The sequence below is a fragment of the Hemicordylus capensis genome, chromosome 1, assembly GCF_027244095.1.
Source record: "Hemicordylus capensis ecotype Gifberg chromosome 1, rHemCap1.1.pri, whole genome shotgun sequence".
NCBI lineage: Eukaryota > Metazoa > Chordata > Lepidosauria > Squamata > Cordylidae > Hemicordylus > Hemicordylus capensis.
This window is the reverse complement of record NC_069657.1, coordinates 113958138-113980124: the sequence shown is the minus strand read 5'-3', so window position 1 is coordinate 113980124 and position 21987 is coordinate 113958138. Positions and strand designations below refer to the sequence as shown.

Below are 21987 nucleotides of genomic sequence, written 5' to 3'. Positions count from 1 at the left end.
ATTATGCATTCTATTCTGGAACATCATGCTAGTCTCAGTACTCCATTAAAAATGTCAAAATTAGAATGCACAACACATTTGATCTTAGCCCAAACATCGAGAAGCAATAACTAAAGGCACAACAAGAGGAATCAGAATTTAATTAGGTACCAGCCCTGCAAGGGGGAAATCTGCACATATAAATAGGTCTCTGCAGGTGGCCTCCCTTACTCACATGAAGGCATGTAGTGCTGCAGGGATGCAATCCCAGTACGTTTTTTCCTCCAGGGTCTCAGCAGGGATACAAACCCCTAGCTTTTTAAATGGAAATAATATGCTGCTCTTGCTATCCCAACAGTCTGTTACATAACTGAATATCAGACTACAACTTGTTTTATTACCATTCTTCCTATTACAAGGAGTATTCTCCACACTTTGTAACTGATAATCGAGATTGCTCTTCTGGGTGAATAACCACACAAAAATCAATGTGGTTATTCATCCAGAGATAGGATTGTGTAGGATTAGGAAACTATCCTTGACTTCTTGTAACAGCACCCCCTAGATGATTGAATCTGTCTAAGAGGGGTGGGCGTGGCTGTGGGGGTTGTAATGGAGAGCACCTGAACTTATGAATTTGCGACTGCACCACGGTGCAAGAGGCTGCTGTAAGGAGGGAATCAGGGGTGGATGGAGGCCAGCACTGACCATGGTCCAACCCACTGCCACAGCTACCTAGCCCCTCCTCCTGCATCTGATATCAGATGCTAAGCCCCGCCCTCTATCTGACATCAGGTGCAGGGGGCGGGGCTTGCTTGCCAACGGGGCCGCATGGCCCTGTTTGCAAGCAAAATCCCCCAGTCAGCACCGTGTTCATGGCACAGCTAGAGCCTAAAAGGCAGGGAGAGATGCTCCTGGCCGTGCTGTGAATGCAGCACTGGTTTAGCTCACAGATGGGGCCATGTGGCCCTGTTTGCGAGCACAATCCCCGGCCAGCGCCGTGTTCACAGTGCGGCCAGAGCAGCTCTCCCTCACTCTGGCTGTGCTTCAAAGGCAGTGCTGGCCGGGGATTTTGCCTGCAAATGGGGCCATGCAGCCCTGTTTGCAAACAAAGATACGCCTCCTGTGTCTGACATCAGATGTAGGGGGCGTGGCTGGGGTGCCAGGCATGGCCCCTGATTGCCAGCGGCCCGGGTCGTTCGAACCCATTTGCTCAATGGAGGCTCCACCCCTGGAGGAGATGACCCAGCAGCATCAGTTTTGGGTTCAGAGGCCGGTTGAGCCCTAAACAGAAGAGTGAGAAGTCACTCTTCTCTCACTGTCACCCTTTCATCTGTTTGGTGTTTGAAAACACTGAACAAACATTTGTAGGCCCTGTTTGACTTTGATGCATGATTTGCCTGCATCATTCATCTCTACCATACAAAACGATAAATTTGTGTGCACAGGATTGTGTAAATCTGTGCTTACTGAAGTCATATATAAGGAAATAGAAACAAGCTTGTTTCTTCCAGTCTTATCATTGCTTCTGCATTTGAAAAATAACTGAAATGCCCAGCGTACCCCAAGTCTGGCAGTCCAGGTGCCTGCTGCTAAATCTGCCCTTCACCATCGGGAACCTGGACTGGAATCCACAGGCACAGCAGCAGGATGCACACCCCGTGCGGTTTGTAGTCACCTTTTCCTCCCTCATGCTGATCACCTGTTTGCAAGGTGGGAGGGGGGTGCAGCAGGCTCCTCAGATTCCTGGGCTAAGGTGCAAATATTTTAAAAATATACCATGAACTGTAAAGTTAGGTTTGCAATGTGGACAGATACACAAGCCATATTCTATATCTAAGTCTGGTACCTCTAAATTTAAGGTAGTATTTATGCTTGAGAAAGAAGATCTCCCTCCCTCCCTCCCTCTCAACCTTTTTGCTTTGTCAGGAGCTTGTAAATGACCTGGGATCCATTATCCCAGGCAAAGAGTTGTTTTTCTCTGGGGTAATAGTGCACCATGGAATGACTCGTCTGACGTTTGGGGAAATGAATCGCCGGAAACCCAAAAGGACTGATGATATCTAAGGTATCGTAAATGCACTCTATACGAGATGTGCCTCCACCTGGTGAGTTGTATACAACATACAGGGCACCACACACCATGAAAGCTGCTTCAGCATTCTGGCTTTTGCAGGATGTGTCCCAAGTATGCTCCACAGCCATGGTTTCATGGTTGATTTTTATAATGACCAGCTTTCTGCCTGTATCTGGCTCTGCGTAGATTGCCCATAATCCCAGTTCATCCACGGCTAGGTCTATTTTAGTTGACAGATGAAGTTCATAGGCATGTGTCTCTCCTGCACCAGACAGCAGAATTTGGTCAGTTACGTTTCTTCTTTGAATATCAAACTTAATTATCTCATTTAAGGAGCCATATCTGTGATAAAACAGAAAGCCATTGTAAATAGCATGGCCTGTTCCTTGCCAGGGAAATGGCAGGGTAACTCTCCGAGCAGACCGTTTCTCACCACTTTCAGTAAACACTCGCATGTTTGCAAACTCCATAACAGTTTTGTTCTTTGTCCCCGCTAAGAAATAAATCTTTTGGTAGTTCTTGCCTGGGTCTTTCAACCATGATCCAGGTGTGTCTCCAGTCTTCTTTACTATCTTTAGGGATTTAATGCCTGCAAGCATGTAATTGCAACCTTTAGGAAAGGAAAACAGACGGAGGGAAAGTTCAGTAAGTCACCAGTATATGTTGTACATATCCTCCACTTCACTATTTAAATATTTCCTCCCTCTAGCAATTGAGGAAGGCATGAATTGTTCCCTAAGGCAGCTGCATAATAGCCATCATACATAGTGTCACTAGGTTTTGTCAAAGAGATTCACAACAAAATGGAGCCACTGAGTCAAATTCAACTTTATTGCTCTGGATACACTAACAGACAGAATTGTCTTTGGGATATTTCAGAGGAACATCTGCAAGCATGCTCTGGTTTTTGAACTGTTTTGTCTCATGCCGTTATATGTTACATCAGAGAGCAGTAATTGGAGGCCCCAAATATGACCATTTCGCTTCCCACAGGGGCGTAGCTATAACTCAGCAGGTGGGTTCAAGGAACCCGAGTCCCCCAGCTCCTGAGAGCTGCCTGGCTCACCCCTCCCTCGCTCTGAGAGACCACTGGGGAGAGGCACAGCCCCGAGTATCCTCTCCTCTAGCTACACTCCTGGCTTCCAGTTACCAACTCAGAAGCCAAAGAAGTTTGTGAATGGAGAGCTGGCAGTAGCAACTCCTCCCAATTCTAACCAAGCCTTCAAAAACCTAAGGAGGCTCTCACAAAACATAAGGACAGACTCTTATCCTGCAAGTTGAGCACTGATCCTCCCCCCACTTTTCCTGGGAAGCAATGTTTTGGCCTCACCTTGTGATGGAATTCCACATGGAACTTGTTTTTGTTGGAAGAGTCCCTTAGAGTCAAAGGACCCTTTTGGTTACTTAGTTAGTTAGTTAGTCTTGCAAGTAAAGAGGCTATATGAAACCACTTTATATTCCGTCAGGCAACGCCTAATTTGTACTTATCATTTCAATGGGAATATTTTGAGTAATGTTCCTCCTCATGTCAGTCAACATTGTTTATTCAAGTTGGCCGCAGTTCTTCAGGCAAAACAAACAAACAAACAAACAAACAAACAAACAAAAACACTCCTTACACTAGAGGTGCCAGAGATTGAAACTAGGACCTCTCTCAGGTCACAGAGTAGCCAGAGCTCACCATATGCACTCCGTTTGCACAACACTTTAATGTTCACCACGGTGTATCTGCCTAAATCTTGCCTCAAGTTCATAAGAAAGGTTCATGTGAACCAGCCCTCAGTTTGGACCTGATGCAGGAGTATCCCTGAAGAATCATCCTCATTGTGAGGGCAAGAACAATCTCTTCATCCCCTCCTTCAGCTATTCAAAAATGACTGGCACTAGAGCCCCTGTTGGAATCAAGGACACGAGTGTTTTTCTGAAAGACCCATGCTTTCCTGGCAAAACACTTTATTATGGCTTCTGCAGGTAAATAACGAGCTTGCCAAAGGCAAAACCGATTGACAAGAGGAAGTTGAAAGAATGTCTTTTAATAAAGTGCAGCATTTCTAGCCAAGCAGAGTAAACAAGCCCTTAAGGCAGGAAATTGTAGGAGAAAATGTTATGGAACAGACTTAAGCAACCTCTGTACCATTATCACTGTCCTCTATTGGGGCCCATTCCAACATAAGCAAAACAAATCAATCTATTTCTATCCCCTTTTAGGAGCTTATAATCTTGGGTGCCAGTGGCGAATTCTTATATGTATATAGTTGGAAGATGACTAATGATCCTGGAAGCCGGTGCTGTAGTGGGTTATCCCCCAAAATCTCAGATCCATATAAGAGTTTTATGCTTCATTTGAAAGTAGGATGAACAGTATTTCGGGATGAACAGTATTTCAGTATTTCAGGATGAACAGTATAGGAGCCCCTGGTGGCGCAGTGGTAAAACTGCCGCCCTGTAACCAGAAGGTTACAAGTTTGATCCTGACCAGGGGCTCAAGGTTGACTCAGCCTTCCATCCTTCCGAGGTCGGTAAAATGAGTACCCAGAATGTTGGGGGGCAATATGCTAAATCATTGTAAACCGCTTAGAGAGCTTCCAGCTATAGAGCGGTATATAAATGTAAGTGCTATTGCTATTGCTATTTCCAGCCACCACAAAGCTTGAAACTAGAGATCAGTGATCTCTAAGGCTGCATTTGTGCCACAGGACAGCCCTTCTACAACTCCACTTCAGGCAGTTATGCACTGTAAACATTTCACAATTATCAGGCTGCTGCACTAACACAAAGGGCAATTTGTCCCCACCCCCCCGTTTTACAAACATTCTTACCAGAAAGCATGAAGATCTCGAGCCATTTCATGTAACAAGTCATGCACTTGTCCCAGGAAAGCAGCCATGGTAATTAAACTAGTTAAAACTGTTGTAAGTTTTATTGTACATGGGTCCATTGAGTCCAAATTAATTCAGAAAATCAAATTTAAAAAATAATGCTAGAAATTAATGCTAAGGTGCTACACACGGTTGGGAGGAGATTTTCTAAAGAAAGAAAAGCTCCATATTTATACATATGTTATAATTCCCACATTGTCATACATTTCAGAGAGATGAACAATGATATAAAGGGAAGGAATCAAATTATTGAAAGGAAAATCTGAAGATATGGAGCCCATATCTGAACTGTATGGACCCCATATCAAGACTGCAGCAACAATGAATGGCAAATCAGAACCTAATAGGTTGTATAAATAACCAATCATAGTAGCAAAAATTGAACTAAATGAAGATAAATTGCCCACATTTTAAGAACTTCTACTGGGCGGGAACAAACAAACCCTGACACATTTTAGAAGGATCAGTCAGAGAAAGCCATTCTGTAGGACAACCTTGGCCAAGATACACAGAAAATATAGAACATAAGTCTAACATGGCTGGTGGATTTATTAACTGTAATAGAGCATGTCTAGAAAGAGAAGAATGGAAGAAGACTGTGATTGGAGGAGCAAAGAGCCTATATGATTCATAATCCTCACATGTGGATGTGAAAATACACAAGAACCTGCATTTCCCTTTTCTATCTTGTGATAAAACAAGTTCCCTAGGCAAAAAAAGCACATTTGTAGTATATTGCTGTACTACAAAAGTGGTGTAACACCTATAAAGACCATTGGGTATACCATACCCGACATACTGCACAAAATCGTGTGTTTCTTGTAATGAAACATGCACGCAGCTGCACAAGTGCTCGCTTACACAAATGCAAAAATTGCACAAATTGAGTTATGCAGCAGTACGTCCATTGGAAATAATAGCTACACTATCATGCAACTGCACAATTTTTAGATTTGTGCAAGAGTGCTCTTGTGCAATTGCATGTACATCATGTTACAATGCTCATGGAACTTTGTATAGCATGTCAGTGAGGGAAGGAAGGAAGGAGAGCTTTTCACAGTACATTCATCCTAGCACTAACTATTTATAGCCTTTGAAACACCTGTAGATTAATCTCCAAATTACATTATTATCCTTTTGTGTGTTAGGCATGCTATGCTAGTATCGGATAGCCAGTGCAACAGAAGATCCCTTCAAACTGATAATGGTTCAGAAATCCATGGTGTAGATTACATTTCAGTGGGAGGGAGGGAGAGAAAGAGAGATATTCCACTAAATCCTTAATGCTCGTATTGGTTTCCATAGACTGAAATTTTAAATTCAGAATAAAGCATTGCTTGCAGCTTAGTTACTGTGTGATCTTGTTAGTAAATGACAAGAAATAATAAAATACATGGGAAAATCCAACATGTGATTGAGGATTGACTCTATCGCCATCTCCTTGGAATCTCAGCCTGTTGAAATACGTTTAGGTCAAATGATATGACACGAGTTGCCGACTGGCTGTGTGTGTAGTGCAGCACCTAGGTTGCTCCCAGTGGCCACAGCCCTGGGAATGCATGTGAGTTTTACTTCCAGTCTCAGTAACGATATGTTGGGTGTGTCATATGAACCCAGCAGTCTTGGCATATTCTGCCCTACTTACAGCACAGGACGGAACATCTGTGCCTCGCTTCAAATTTATAGATATCCAGTTCCATGTTGCAATTAGGGGAGGATGTGCCAAGACTGGTGGGTTTGTACAACATGTCCAATCTCAATATATCGTTTGTGACAGGGATTCTCAATGTGTGGGTCCCCAGATGTAATTGGATTTCAACTCCCATAATTCCCAATCAAAGGCCACGGGCTGGGGATTATGAGAGTTGAAGTCCAATAACATCTGGGCACCCACATGTTGAGAAACCCTGGTTTGTGAGATGGAAGTAGAGCTTGAGCATGTTCTTGGGGCTGCAGCCGTTTATGGCATCATCAGGTGCCCTGTTACAAGTGAAGCCAGCTGCTATTTGAATGTTGAGGGGTGTGTGCATCTTGATCTTCTACATCTGCCAAGAATCAATTCCATTATACAGTATGTAGTGGAAAATTTCACGTTATGAGAGCCAAGATGCATACTGGTTCATTGAACAGAGGACCACATTTAGAATTTTATGTATAAACCACTCTTACTTGCATTAAGCATGAGCTTGATTTTCTTTTTTGACTCCTCTTGTTCAATCAACTGCTGCTCCACAAGTTCTTCATCCACTTCCACGCATGTGTTAGGAGACTCTTTTACGGATTCAAAGTAGTCAATATCCCTTTGAGCTCTCTCCACTCGTGTTAGCAAATGGTCCACATCATTTTTAAGCTCTGTCTTTAAAATGCTGAGTCCTTCTAGGCGGGACATCATCTTCTTTGAAAATTCCCGGAATTCTTGCACATATTCCAGTATATCTTGATTGCACTTGTCCAGCCTGTTCTTTAGTAAAGCCAAAGACAGATACAGTTATATACAAAATAATAGGTGGGTCAAACTAGGCAATCCATAGATATTCTTCCATTTCAGATGAATGAAGTTTCTCTAGACATTTGAGATTTAACTGCATATACTTATTACCAATCACAGTTGTGTTTCCTGTTTTCCTTTTGTCTTACTTGGCTTATTTCCAAGTCAGCATGAAGGCAACATGATCCCAAATGTATTACATTCAGATTGCTTCAGAATAATTATTTATGAGTGAGCACAGTGGACAAATTATTTTAAGAAGCTTGTCTTGCTGATCTTAGGGCAAATTTGCAGATACATTGGATGGTTTTCTTCATACATTAACATATGAAGCTACCTTAAACTGAGCCAGATCATTGGTCTAGCTCAGGTCTACACAACTCAAATGCCCTGATGGGCCAGAACCATCTACAACTTGGGGTGCAGGGGCCGAGGTCAATTTTCAGCACATTATTACATTAAAATTAAAAATATTATTAGTTACTTGTGGATCTATTCCCCCTGTCAATGGACCCAAGAATAGTGGCCAGAAGATAGGCCCTGTCCCTGCTCAATCAGTGAGGCCCCTGGAGTATGCTTACATGGGAGTAAGCCTCACTGGGCACATCAATGCCCCATATTTCTGAGAAGGCATGCACAGGATGGCGCTATAAGACAGTTTCCAGCTCCTGTATTGCTGCAGGATACCTGGGGGCCAGTAAAATAGTCACTGCAGGCTGAATATGGCCTCCGGGCCTTATGTTGTGCAGGCCTGGTCTAGCTAGTTCAGTAATCTACACTGACTGGCTGTGACTCTCCAGAGTTTCTGCCGGGGATCTTTATAAGAACCTAAGAACAGCCCTACTGGATCAGGCCCAAGGCCCATCTAGTCCAGCATCCTGTTTCGCACAGTGGCCCACCACATGCCTCTGAGATGCCCACAGCAGGGGGCTAGGGCTTGCCTTCCCTCCTGTTGCTCCTCTGCACCTGGTTTATGATCCCTATCTAGAGATACAAGGGATTGAGTCCTTGTGTGGGCAAAGCATGTGCTCCACCATTGCTCTGTAGCTATTGCAATAGCTCTGTAGCACATACTTTGCAAGTAGGCTTAAGTAGTGCTCATTATAGCAGGCTGTATGCCTCCTCCTTCATTAGCACATTATCAAATGCATGTTACTGGAATTAGGAATGGGCATATCTGCTCCCTTTCCCCATGCATATAATGTAATATGATGTGGGCAGAGGCCTATGCATGCAAAGGCCTTCAATTTTTTTTTAGGAGAAGAAGCATGAATTAGGCCTCTGCAGAGAACAGCCACATCACACATTACACATGTCTGCTGTGGACAGACCTACAGGCTGAGTTAGCATGCAAACTAACTCATATGGAAAACTAGGGACTCTGTTGTGTTAACTGCAGATGCAAAGATACTCTTAGGAATAAAGGAGGCTGAGAAGGGATTTAATAGTGATGAATAAAATATATTAGAGGGCAGGGGCGTAGCTAGGGGAGAGGGGGCCCGTGTTCATCCCTCTCTCTGGCGGACCCCCAGAGTAAGGGAGATAATGAAGATAATAGGGAGGGAGGGATCTGGAGGGTCCTCAGGAGCTGGGGGTCCATTTTCTTTGAACCCTTTCACTCAATTATAGCTATGCCCCTGTTAGAAGGAGTCATACAGAAAAGAGAGATGAGATCACATTTCATTCTAACAAATTTGAGGACATCTTGTTAGGACATCAGTCTGGAAGGAAACTGCATATTTTTTTATGAGATCACTATTACGTACTTGAACTAACTAAAGTAATCGGGAATGCCTTGCTGCACAATCATATGTATGTTTACTCAGAAGTAAGTTCCCATGTGTTCAGTAGGGCTTACTCCCAGGAAAGTGGCACAGGACTGCAGCCTTGGTTTGTTGACCTGTATTTATTTCTCAAGGAGTACCAACTGTGTATATAATTTAGATATACTAAATGATAAGCAAATAATTAGTAAACTTCTCTGTGCTGAAGTGTCATGAGATTCCACAATAACCTGAATATTAAAAAAGAAATTGGGACATATGGAAATTGGACATTTGTAATAGTGTGATTCGATGCAAATGGTGCAATGAATAATATAAACTGAACTGGAATGGATGAGAAAAGAGATAAAGGATATCTGTATTCTTATGCAGATAATAGCACTATTCACACATTATGTTCAACACACACACACACACACACACACACAGAGAGATCTGTGCACACACAGATACAGATCTGTATACAGAAACAGTTATTCACATGTTATCTTGAATGCAGGTACAACTGTAGACTTCCTATCTGTACCATGCATTTGAGGGACCCAGGTTCACTTTTAACATAAATGTGTTCATTTTAAATTAAAGTACAGTTATTCACACATAAGCACGTACATATGTACAGCCATTTGAACACAGGTAAAACATAATGGAGCAATTCACACTATCATAATTATAGTATGGAGAGGAGAGGAGAGCTGGTCTTGTGGTAGCAAGCATAACCTGTCCCCTTAGCTAAGCAGGGTCTGCCCTGGTTGCATTTGAAAGGGAGACTAGAAGTGTGAGTACTGTAAGATATTCCCCTCAGGGGATGGAGCCGCTCTGGGAAGAGCATCTAGGCTCCAAGTTCCCTTCCTGGCTTCTCCAAGATAGGGCTGAGAGAGATTCCTGCCTGCAACCTTGGAGAAGCCGCTGCCAGTCTGTGAAGACAATACTGAGCTAGATAGACCAATGGTCTGACTCAGTATATGGCAGCGTCCTATATTCCTATGTTCCTAGTAGGAGATGCCTCCTACCCTAATTTGAGAGCTGTGTGTGTTCCCATTTGCCAGTTGTCTGTCAGTTTAGTGATGTGCACAAACTGCAGTTTGAACCATGGTCCGAACACAGTTTGGGAGCTTTAAGAAAGAGGAGAGCGGGTCCTTACTTGCTCTCCGCTGCCCCATGCAGCTACCTGCTGGGATGATGTGCATCCCAAGAAGCCACACATGGTGCCAGCATGCACATGGGGTCCAAGCATTCATGGGTGCCATTTGCATGGTCAGCATGGTGTTTCTGACTACACAAATGGTGCCCGCGCATGCACAGATGCCATGTGTGTGCTGGTGCTGTGTTGGGCTTCTTGGGACGTGTGCCGCCCCAGCAGGGAACCTGCTCTCAGTCCTGAAAAAGTGAATAAGGGAGGGAGTATAGACTCATGAGGGGAAAACCTCATGGCTTCCTTTTCTAGATACTGAAATAAAATTAAGAAATAATCATTTAGAGACCAAATGGTACAGAAAATCAGCCAAAAGGGACATTTTATTAAAGAATCAGTCAGCACACCCCAGACAGTGAAAATAGAAACTATGAAAAATGTGATAAAGAGGGCAGAGGATGTCTCCACAGCTGACTTCCTATCTGTACCATGCATGCAAAAGGAATCAAGAGAGTAAGCTGAAAATCTAATTAGGAAGAATGGGTATGAATTGCCTGTTTCAAAGAGTTGGAGAATAGCTAGTTTCATTAAGGGGTTGCTAGTACTTAAAATACCATTCATTACAGATAGATTTACATGGCAAACCCAGAGAATCCTGGAAAGACAAGGAATTAAAGTGAATGTGGTCTGTACAGCACCAATGGCACTTCGACTGTTAGTCAACTCTAGATTGTATGATAGGAGATGTGTTGTATAAGATTGTGAAATGTGTGAACAGGGGGAAGGAAATTGTGAAAAGAAAGCTACAATATATAAAATCCAATGTTTAGGTTGCACTTCATTCTATATTGGGGAATCAGGTAGAACACTGAAAGATAGATATACAGAACATCTAGCAGATATGAGGCATTGTGCACAGAGAAAGAAACCCTGGTCATTTCATATGAGAAAAAAGCATGAAGGCAATGTAGTGCCTACTCAGCTATCTATTTGGGGGAGTTAAAGGAACCTACAAAGGAGGAAAATAAGGGAAGCATTATTTATAGTGAAATTGAGACCTGACATTAATGCTCGGGAGTCACTGGAAGATACCATAAGGTTTATTAGTCTCTGAGAAGAATCAGGTGATTCCCGCCCCTTGCTCATTATCTCTCCGCCAGTCATGGAACAGAGTGTCATCACATGTAAGGAATTTAACAGCTGGGTAATGGAGGAGGTTTTTATCTGTGTTCATTGGTTTGCTTAACTGAGGATGGTGTGTTACACTGAAATGTTTTATTTATGTATACCAACTTTTAATTTTTCTTTTTTGTGCAATAAAGAGTCTTTTTGTTGAGAGTTGAGGAGTTCTTATGCGCATTGCATTGCTGACATATCAACTTATATGATTGCCTCTCATCAAATGTATATTAATTCACATAGATTGCCCCTTCTCCCACCATCGCTTCCTCAAGGTCTCTCTCTCTCTCTTTGTCATTTTGCCCAAGCCTCAGGGTGTAGCTAGCGGAGAGGGGGCCTGTGTTCACCTTGAACCCTGGAAGCCCCTAGGAGTGAGGGAGATAATGAAGAAAATAGGGAGGGGTGGAGCTTCAGGATATGGGGGCTCCAGGTTCTTTAAACTCATTCTTTCAAGCCATCTGCTCAATTATAGCTACACCCCTGTAAGCCTCAACCGTTAGATTAATCATAGATCCAAGTATACACTATACAATATATTCTATCCAGTCTGAGCTCCATAGTGAATTTACCTATTTAATAACCATGCTGCAAACATGGGTTTGTCATAGTTACACTTTATATGTTTAGGTATACGCTTTAAAATACAGGAGACCTAATTTCCCATTTCCCCCCCCTGACAAACATCCAGCTAACTACTCTGCTGTGAACTTTGAGCAAGTCAGACAACAGCTGACTGCAGAATTTCACCACAGCCAAATAATTTATTTTCAGGAGAAAGCAAAAAATAGAAGCTGTGCTGGCAGGAGATAGCAATGAGGCCCCTGCTGGGCCAGATGTTCTATAGCTGGAAGGGATGAAGTCAAAGAAAAGAGCCTGCTGTAGACTGTTACAGAGTTGCAGTCCTGCAGTTGCTCTGTTCACATATTGTGCTTCCTTTCCAAATTATAGCTTGCCATGAGAGAGAGAGAGAGAGAGAGAGAGAGAGAGAGAGAGAGAGAGAGAGAGAGAGAGAGAGAGTGGAGGGAACAGTTTTTTTTACCTTTCTTGAAGATGGGAGAACAGAGATTTTTCCCTTTGATCTATAATATATGCAAATATACTAGACATTATATTTGGATCAAAATGAGTAATATCTAGATTGGGGAGTTGTGAACACTAGAAGAAACTATTATTATTATTGACATTAGCATTTATATCTCGCTCTTCCTCCAAGGAGCCCAGAGTGGTATACTACCTACTTAAGTTTCTCCTCACAACAAGCCTGTGAAGTAGGTTAGGCTGAGAGAGAAGTGACTGGCCCAGAGCCACCCAGCTAGTATCAAGGCTGAATGGGGATTTGAATTTGGGTCTCCCCAGTCCTAGTCCAGCATTCTAACCACTACGCCACACTGGTTCATTAGGAACATGCGGAAGGCCACTCACATATACCACAGAGTGACTTCACACACTTAATATAAGCGACAGCTCTCTAGTGATGGGCAGCCGTGGGGGTGTCCAGGCTTGGAGGTTGCAGGTTTGGAATGCTCACCTTGTATTTGCGGCAAGCCTCAAAAGGCTCTGGGACTCTATTTCCACACCAAAAACTATGAGTCTCAGCATCAGCAACATCGCTATAGCTATCATCGGCCAGTTTGGTTCCTGTATGATGTAATCACCTGACATGATAATAGGCAGTGATCTATGATGACTGATCATTCAGTGATTGATTATAGCAGTTACCATATCCAGTTATCAGCTGATAACTATGTAATCACTTATAATATTGACTTCACCTTTCCTGCTCCTTCACTGCCCCTTGATTGTTCTCCAACTCATCCTCATTAATCATTGTCATTCTCCGATTTCTCCCCATCATTTCTCCTCTGCTCTTGTCCATTGCAGAGATGGTGCCCGGTCTACAGCTGCCACCTTTTTAATGGCAGGGTTCCTGTCCTATTAATTGCTGCCAGACACCCAGAAACTTATAGGGTTAGGTATTTCCTGGCATGATGAAGAAGCAATGCTAAAATTCTGTTTATCAGGCAGCTGCGAAAGGCTCAGGAGCCCTACAAGAAAAAGCTAGGCACTGTTTTAGTCCTCTGTACCAGGAATTCTCAACTATGGGTCCCCAGATATTATTGGACTTCAACTCCCATGATCCCCAACCAAAGGCCACTGGGGCTGGGGATTATGGGAGTGGAAGTCCAATAACATCTGGGGACCCAACCTTGAGAATCCCTGCTCTGTACAACAGCTTGCACTAATCAACACAGTCCCAACATGAGAAGAGGGGCAGAGATGAGCCAAAAGAGTGTCCGCCTGGAAGTCACTGAAGGACGCCCTGATACACTATCGGGATGTCCTTCAATCACATGTGGGTGCTGTTTAAACAGGTTTTTGCAACGCTTGTTGAGGGGCTGTTTGGATTAACAGCCCCCACATGCAATTGAAGGATGTCCGGAAAATGCATCAGAATGTCCTTCAGTGACATTGGGGTGCATGTGCTCTTGGCCCGTCCCTGCTTCTTTTCTCATGTTGGTGCCATGCTCATTTGAACCGGCCCATGGTCATTCTTCTAGAAATAAGGCCATAGACCCAACTTTAAAAAGAATTCCCAGTACATCAACTGATACCTTCTCTTTTGTGCTTAGAATGGGAAAGAGAACAATAGATTTATCTTCCATTCAAGACTCTCACTGACGCCAACAAGAGTTAAAGCCCTCGAAAGTAGTCATGGGGTACATTGCTAAGGTGGCAGCCAAGTGGGGTGTGGGGCCTGGGGGAGAGGCGGCAGCCATGGCTTTGGCAGCAGTGGCAGAAGCATGCCCAAAAAACTGAATATGGGCTGCTGCCAATGTCACTAACCCACTGGAAGCTGCCTTATACCACTGGTCTGCCTAGCTCAGTATGTTCTATATTGACTGGCAGGGGCTCCTCAAGGAATCTTCAGGCAAGAGCCTTTCCCAGCCCTGCCCGGAGATGCTGGGGATTGAACCTGGGATCTTCTGCATGCAAAGCAGATGGTCTACCACAGAGCTTTGGTCCCAGGGGCGTAGAGAGCTCGCTAGCAGGTGGGGGACAAGATCCTGCCGGCAGCTCCCTTTAGTGTTTATTGCATATGCGATAGTGTGCGCACACCCAAGTCACACCCCCTACACCATCAGAAGTAGGGGGGCATGGTAACTACTGGGGACGAGGCTGCTGAACTCCCCTGCAGAGTCTTGTCAGTCAACGGTTCACTGACTCACTGACTGGTAGCTCCTTTCTCTGCCCCCTTATGAGGAGGTAGAGAAAGGAGCTCCCTGCCAGTGAGTCAACAAACCGCTTACTGGGGAAACTCTGCAATGGGCCTGAGTGTCTTGTCCCCAGTACTGGTCATTCCCCCTGAGTCTGTTGTTGATGCAAGGAGGCGTGGCCACTACCCAGGAGAGGGCCCATTCAGACCCTCTCCTGATCCTCCCTAGTTAGCCTTTCTTTTTCCTTGTGCCTCGCTAGGGGTGAGGCAGGGAAAGAAGCTTTAAGCCTTCCATGAGGAGGCAGAAAAAGGAGCTCCGTGCCAGCAATTCAACAAACCGCTGACTGGGGCAACTCCATAGTGGGGCTGAGTGGCTCCTCCCCAGTACTAGCCACACCCCTTGTGTCTGATATAAACACAGGGAGGTGTGGCCACCAGCAGGACCCTCTCCTGATTCTCCCCAGTGTTTCTTTTTCTTTGCATACCTGAAGAGGTCTAAAGTTTATGCAGATGGTCAAATGCATGTGATTACAAATACTGCAGAACAAAGATTAAAAATACTCCAGATCCTATACTGTTTTCTCATTTTGTATTGGCATTATTTAAAAACATTGGGCACAATCTAGCTAACATTATGCACAAATGAAGCACGTGCTCTCTCTCATCAAACACAATTGAACTTAAACATGCTTAGCTTTGCCTGGACTGTACCAATTATTGTAAGCCTTCCCATGTTTGCTTGCGGATAAAATCAACAGGAAAAACAGCTGCCCTACAGTCCTCCCACAAACATTGCAGAGTTGCTGCTGAAGACGGTGTTGGCTTTCTCCCTATAAGTTTAACAAACCTGTATGTAATAAAAAATACAGTCATAACATTTATTTCCTGAGCTGATGCATATTTAGTCAGAAGTAACACAACTGTGTTCTATGGGGGCTTTTCCCCAAATTAATTTATTTTATTTTAAAGGAAAGCAATTCATATTCCTGATACTGATTTATAGCACACATACCCTTTACAAAGAAAATCAAATCCATTTCAGATATAACTGGAACACCACCACTTAATTATGAAGATAACACATACCTCTATTGAGAGAATTCGGCGGTCAATGTAATGCATCAGTGCAGCATCTTGCATTACATATTGAGTCTCTCCCACGATGCTTGTAAAGAGTAAAACGAATAAGAATCTGAGCTGAACAGCTGCCATCATTTCATGAAACCTTCCTGAATAATTGGGGAGAAAACCCCAGGACTGACACCTAAAACTTAGATGTAATTCCCGCCTGGCACTGTGGGGTTGGGAGAAAAATGACAACCTGAACAGCACAAAAGTTGGATGACTTAAAATGGCTGTTGAGTCTTCTACAGAATCTCATTAACACTATAAAGTTGTGCAAAATTCACTTCCGCGAGCCAGCAGAGTCCTCTCCAGCTTATGATCTTTTGATTGGGTCCAGATGTTCTGAACTGAGCAAAGCAAAGCATGTAGGCTAGCAATATTAAACAAGCAGTGATTCACCCTTCCTTCCAATAACCTCCATTACCACACACCACAGATAGAGTTTATATCTCAGAGTGCATTCACATATTGCATATTGCAACTAGCAATCTAGCTGAAGAGCCAGTGTAATAATAATAGTTTTCATATGTTGTGTTTTTTAATTATATTGTATTTGAAATTAATGTGCATTCACACATTACATATTGCAACTAGCAATCTAGCGGAAGAGCCAATGTAATAGTAATAGTTTTCATATATTGTGTTTTTGAATTAGCAAAACAGCTGAAAGGAGTGCATCATACATGACCTTTCCCCTAAACGTACACTGATGGTAGCAAACCCTTGTCCACCATCATGTGTGAAGAATACATTGCTTGTTTTGGCAACTCTGCGCCAATCACACCATCCTAACAACTGTATTCTCAGCAGTATATATGAAGAATATTTATATACCACTTTAAAAAAAAAAACCTGCTCAAAGTGGTTTACATAGATATGAATAAATAATGGCTCCCTATCCCCAAAGGGCTCACAGTCTAAAAAATAAATAAATTAGGTAGACACCAGCAACAGCCACTGGAGGTATTCTGTGCTGGGGATGGATAGTGCTGGGGATGGTACATGTATAGATACATGCACAATCTTCACACTATGAGAGTGTATAGTATGAACAACCTACGCTAGTTTTCTATGCCATGTAGAGAGAAACCATCATCATGCGTAAAGTGGCTCTGAGGCCAAGCTTGTCTAGGGGTACTAGCACTCGGTTCACAATTGTGCAAGCCAAGAGCATGCGGGCACTAAGATTGCTGGATGATTTGCAGTAGATTGGCAAGAGTTTCTGATTCCCAGTGGTTAGGTTTAAAAAAAAAATGCTCTGCCATGGTAGACCCTGTGCTAATTGCTTAGCCTCAATGTTCCTCACTGTAAAAGTGGAGTTTTCATTGGCTGCCTTTGAACAGGTCTTTGTGCAATCCTGATGGCCAGTTTTAAAGTGTTGTGTAGCAATCTTAGCCAATTTTGTTTGTTTATCAATCATATGTATATACTGATCAGCTGACTGGTGTCTTGGAAGTGGTTTACAAAAATAACATTAAAAGACAAAATCTAAAACAATAAAAACAAAAATAAGCACAAAAGGCTAACCATTAAAAACAGCCAGTGAGCTGATTCAGAGCCAGCAGCAGAATTAATCAATTAAAAGCTTGCTGGAAGAGGAAGGCTTTCACCTGGCACCCAAATGACCCCTATAAGGAAGTCTCTAGGCAAACCTCTCTAGGGAGGGCATTCCACAGATGAGGGGCCACTATTGGTTATCACCGGTCACACCATTATGGGCGATGTTACTTTAAGATGGCCCAGTTCAGATGAAATGAAAAAGATAATACTTTTAAATGCGCACTTAGTATGTCTGTGTTTTTTCATGCCCACTTGGAAAACTGATTCAGATGTACAGACCCATGTGGGTAGAGTGTATTCTTCCAATCAGGTGTTTAGAATGCTACTCTACTCCTTGCTTTCACAGATGCAGGCCCATCACTCCTCATTCTCTATGGTTCCCATATTCCCTTTGTTGTATTTCCTGCTTCAAACACAACACCTTCTCATAGATATAAGTTCATAAAATGCCAGTGTCAGGCACAATGATCAGCTGTTGAGATGTATTTCTATTCCAAGGCAGAACTGAGCACTTTGGCACCTTTGTCTTCTATGGAGACATGCTGACCTGTGTTGTATTCTGTCTAGTAATATTTTATTTAGTGTTGTTGAGAAGTTTGTCACAGTGGGGATCCTGTAGAGTTTGGAGGGTGGGGTCAGGAAGGAAAAAGGAGGCAAAAGAGGAGAAAATGGAGTTGTTTCTGAATAAACCTTTCATTAATTTACACAAGATTTCCTTGTGTGTATGAGGGAAGCAGCTATAAAACAACCTGCCTGCTAGCTGGAAGAATACAGAATAAATGGGCATGTTTGGAGATCTCAGGACACACCCCAGGCCCAACCCCTTGCCTTCTTTCCAGCACCCACTCGCAGCCTCTTCACATCACTCTCCTTTTCTAGGATCTGTCCAAGCTGTGAGGTCAAGAGTGAAGGAACAAAATAGAGAGGCTGCATGAAGCAAGATCTGAAGGTGTGGGGGAGCTAGGCCACCAGCAGGTCCCTTAGGGCATGGGGATCACCCCTAATCTTCTCTTCTCCAACTTCCAGCACCCCACTTACAGCCTTCTTCAACCCCCCAATTTTCCCTCCTTGGAACTGACGGAGTGTTTTAACCAGGAAGATCCTAGACAGGTTAGGGGTGAAGGATTGAAACAGAGAGGCCGCAAGACGCAGGGGGAGGGGGGCAGACCGCGAGGCACCTTCCTAAAGTGGATCTGCCTGATCCCTTGCCTTCACTCCCGCACCTTCTAGAGCCCCACTTACAGCCTCTTTAGCCACTTCCCCTGTCTCCCACATTTCTCCCTGCTGGGATCTGACAGGGCATTTTGCCTAGAAACGTCCCAGTCGGGTTGGGGAGAGGTGAAGGAGTGAAACAGAGAGAATGAAAGAGAAGAGATCCCAAGAAAGGGTTGCACTTGGGGAAAAAATGAAAATGGCATGCAGACAATTTTGGCTATCTAGCTGTTGTTGAACTACAATAAATACATTTTGATTGGGGGATGTAGTTCAATAACAGCTGTACAGCCAAGGTTGCCTATGTCTGCAGATGCTCTAGAAAAAGTTAAGAGAAAAATAAGTGTAGGATAATATTCCCTAGAGAACCAGACAAGAAAGAAAGGCACTGCAGTCCTAGTATGCACATTTACATAGGAGCAGGACCCACTAACGTAGTGAAACTTACTTCTCATTAAACATGCATAGATCACTCCAGAAACCTACCAGGTGAGTGAAACATAAAAATTGTCTAATTTAGTTTATTTATTTTTATTTTAAGGAAAAGGGAAAAAAGGCACAAAGTTTTATGGGTGACTTATCCAACACTCATAATCCCATAATCTCTAAATGACATTATATCATCCCACCAATTCTGTGGACTTCCAGTCTGCCAAAACCTAGGAGACATGCTTTCCAAAAGGTCTGAACAGCTTTCAGAAAAAAAAAAATTTACTTATGACAACACATATTCTTGCAACCAGTGTACTATTGTGTGTTAACTGATAAGAAAAAGATTCTTCTGATGAATTCACCTGACTGAAGCCATGAAGTAGTCCTTGTTCAGAATTTATGTATGCAATCATACTGAATTTTTTTGTCTACTAATATGTCTTGCAGAAACTGCCAGAATAACTTTGTCATAAGATACTGTAATGTATGATAGTTCTTCCCCCATTTCAGTTCTCATTTCTTCCCACATTTCAGCAACTTTGTATTTGAATGGGAGACTACATGTGTGAGCACCATAAGATAATCCCCTTAGGGGATCTGGCCATAGCTTAGTGGAAGAGCATCTTCATGCTTGCATGCAGAAGGTCCCAGGTCCATCCAGTCCATGCAATCTCATTGGAAGCTGCCTTACACCAAATCAGACTAGTGCTCCATCTAGTTCATTATTGTCCACACAGACTGGCAGCGGCTTCTCCAAGCTTGCAGGTGGGAGTTTCTCACAGCCCTATTTTGGAGATGCCAGAGAGGGAACTCAGAACCTTCTACATGCAAGCATGCAGATGCTCTTCCCAAAGTGATCCCATCCCCTAAGGGGAATATCTTGCAGTACTCATACATGTAGTCTCCATTCAAATGCAAACCAGGGTTGTTGTGATCCAGGCCTGGTTTATATGCTAAATATGCTCATTAGCTAGCATACAAAATTAGGCCTGGCTCATAGTGTCACCAAGTGACCAAGTTCTTTTATATGGCGACCATGTAGGATCTGGGCACATGGAAGAGAGGAGATCAAACCAATCCTCAAAGATTCAATGGGCTTTATTGAGTATAAAAGAATAACAACATCAATTCTAGTTGAGCAGAAAGCAGAACACTCTATCAATATTACCAACAGTATTTAAACAGAACATCCTAGCCAGTACCAATATTCAGCCAGTGTTCCTAACTAACATATGTGTGTGTATTAAATCTTCCTAGAAAAAGGCGGGGGGGAAGGAAGGCTGAGGGCTTGCATGGTTTTGGGGAGATCAGGAATTAGTAGAGGGAAAGGGGGGGGAGGAGGAGAAGGGGAAGGGATGAGGGGATCCAAGGATTGTAAAGGCAGCATATTACCAGGATCAGAGAGACTTGAGAGCGGTGGATCTCTTCAGCTGAAGGAGCGAGGCTCTTGGCTAGAGACAGGAGTTTTAGCAGTTGCTCAGATCACGGCTGAGAGTCAGAGCACCATGGCTGGAGAAGTCTTGACTTCTCACTGCGCAGTAGAAGTCACAGACAGCTCCTGTCCATGGACAGAGTTCCTGCTTGTTGCCCCGCGGCTTAGCAGCAAACTCTGGGATTGCGTGTGAGCTGCTCTTGCATGTAGGCAAAAGATTGCCCGTAGGCACAAGACTGCTAACTCTCTGTCCAGTAGCCTCATTCTTTATAGTGTATTTTCCTTTGATCTATTCACATCTCATCTTTTCCTGGGTCCCCCCAAAAAGGGTGACAATGCTGTTACCTTCTGGACAATGTCTTTTAATTATTCAGGATATTGGCCAGTCCAGAGAGATCTGAATATCATCTTCTGCAAACTGTGTGCTTAGGAAGGGGGGAACATTGCCCAAAGCAAATCTGCATCTCTGAGTTGCAAATGGGTCCCTTCCCAAAAGGTGTTAAAAGTCAGGAGTTAGTGAGAGAATTAGTTCTATTTGTGTGAGATAGCGATTACATTATTTCCTGTGTACCTCTATCTAGTGTGTAATTATAACAAGAGTAACATAAAAAGGGGTACATGTGTGAGATGAGTTAATCAATACATTTGACTAAGGCAGAAGCATCCTGTCAATGAGGTAAGAATTAAAGTCTACAGATGTTTTCTTTGTATGCATTTACCTATGTTGAATCTCTATAGAGAGCAATTGAGTTAATCGTTGACAAGGATTAACGCTGACTTCTTGCAACAGGAGAGGGGAGATCAGCCTCTGGCCTCTTCCACAGACATTATCTGGTAGTGAGTCACATTTTAGCATTTGGATATAGCATTCAACATTCAGGCCTGGCTTTTGTACTGCTGGATTTGTAATGCTGGATTGCCTCCTCCTTCACAGAGCAGTTGAGATCTAGTATGTCAATTCACCCTGAGCCCAGGCATTAGTTGAACTCTTAATATAAAATAAAATCAGACATAGGCCTGAATTCCACATACTTCTGAGTTGGTACCTTTAACTCTAAGGTTGGGGTACATACATGTGCCCGTAACAGGGTCAACCCTGCTTAGCAAAGGGGACAATTCATGCTTACTACCACAAGACCAGGTAGGGCTGGGAGAGACTCCTACCTGATGCCTTGAAGAAGACTCTGCCAGTCAGACAATTCTGAGCTAGATGCAGGGGCGTAGCTATAATTGAGCGAAAGGGTTCAAAGAACACGGGCCTCCAGCTCCTGAGGATCCTCCAGCTCCATCCCTCCCTATTTTCTTCATTGTCTCCCTCATTCTGGGGGGCCGCCAGAGAGAGAGGGATGAACACGGGCCCCCCCTCCCCTAGCTACGCCCCTGGCTAGATGAATCACTGTGCTCCAATATGTTTGTGTTTATACCCACACAATCTCTCTCATATATTCATATAGATAGATAGATAGATAGAGAGAGAGAGAGAGAGAGAGA

The 21987-nt window shown here is 43.5% G+C and overlaps 1 protein-coding gene across 1 annotated transcript; it reads right to left on the bottom strand.

Moving 5' to 3' along the window:
- Positions 1-1887: 1887 nt before the first annotated feature.
- OLFML1 (olfactomedin like 1) lies at positions 1888-17781 on the bottom strand. The gene is made up of 4 exons (XM_053287430.1): positions 17644-17781; positions 15822-16207; positions 7105-7396; positions 1888-2666 (listed from the first exon to the last, which is right to left on the bottom strand). The coding sequence occupies exons 2-4, from the start codon at positions 15948-15950 to the stop codon at positions 1888-1890; spliced, it is 1200 nt and encodes a 399-aa protein (XP_053143405.1). The 5' UTR covers positions 15951-16207; positions 17644-17781.
- Between the last annotated feature and the right edge of the window lie 4206 nt (positions 17782-21987).

What these genes read in the sequence shown, in the direction of transcription:
- OLFML1 (XM_053287430.1), bottom strand. Translation starts at nt 15,950, where the DNA reads ATGATGGCAGCTGTTCAGCTCAGATTCTTATTCGTTTTACTCTTTACA. An exon ending in GCCGAATTCTCTCAATAGAG is followed by an intron (nt 7,397 to 15,821) that starts GTATGTGTTATC and finishes GCTTTACTAAAG; the next exon opens with AACAGGCTGGACAAGTGCAA. An exon ending in CAAGCTCATGCTTAATGCAA is followed by an intron (nt 2,667 to 7,104) that starts GTAAGAGTGGTT and finishes CCTTTCCTAAAG; the next exon opens with GTTGCAATTACATGCTTGCA.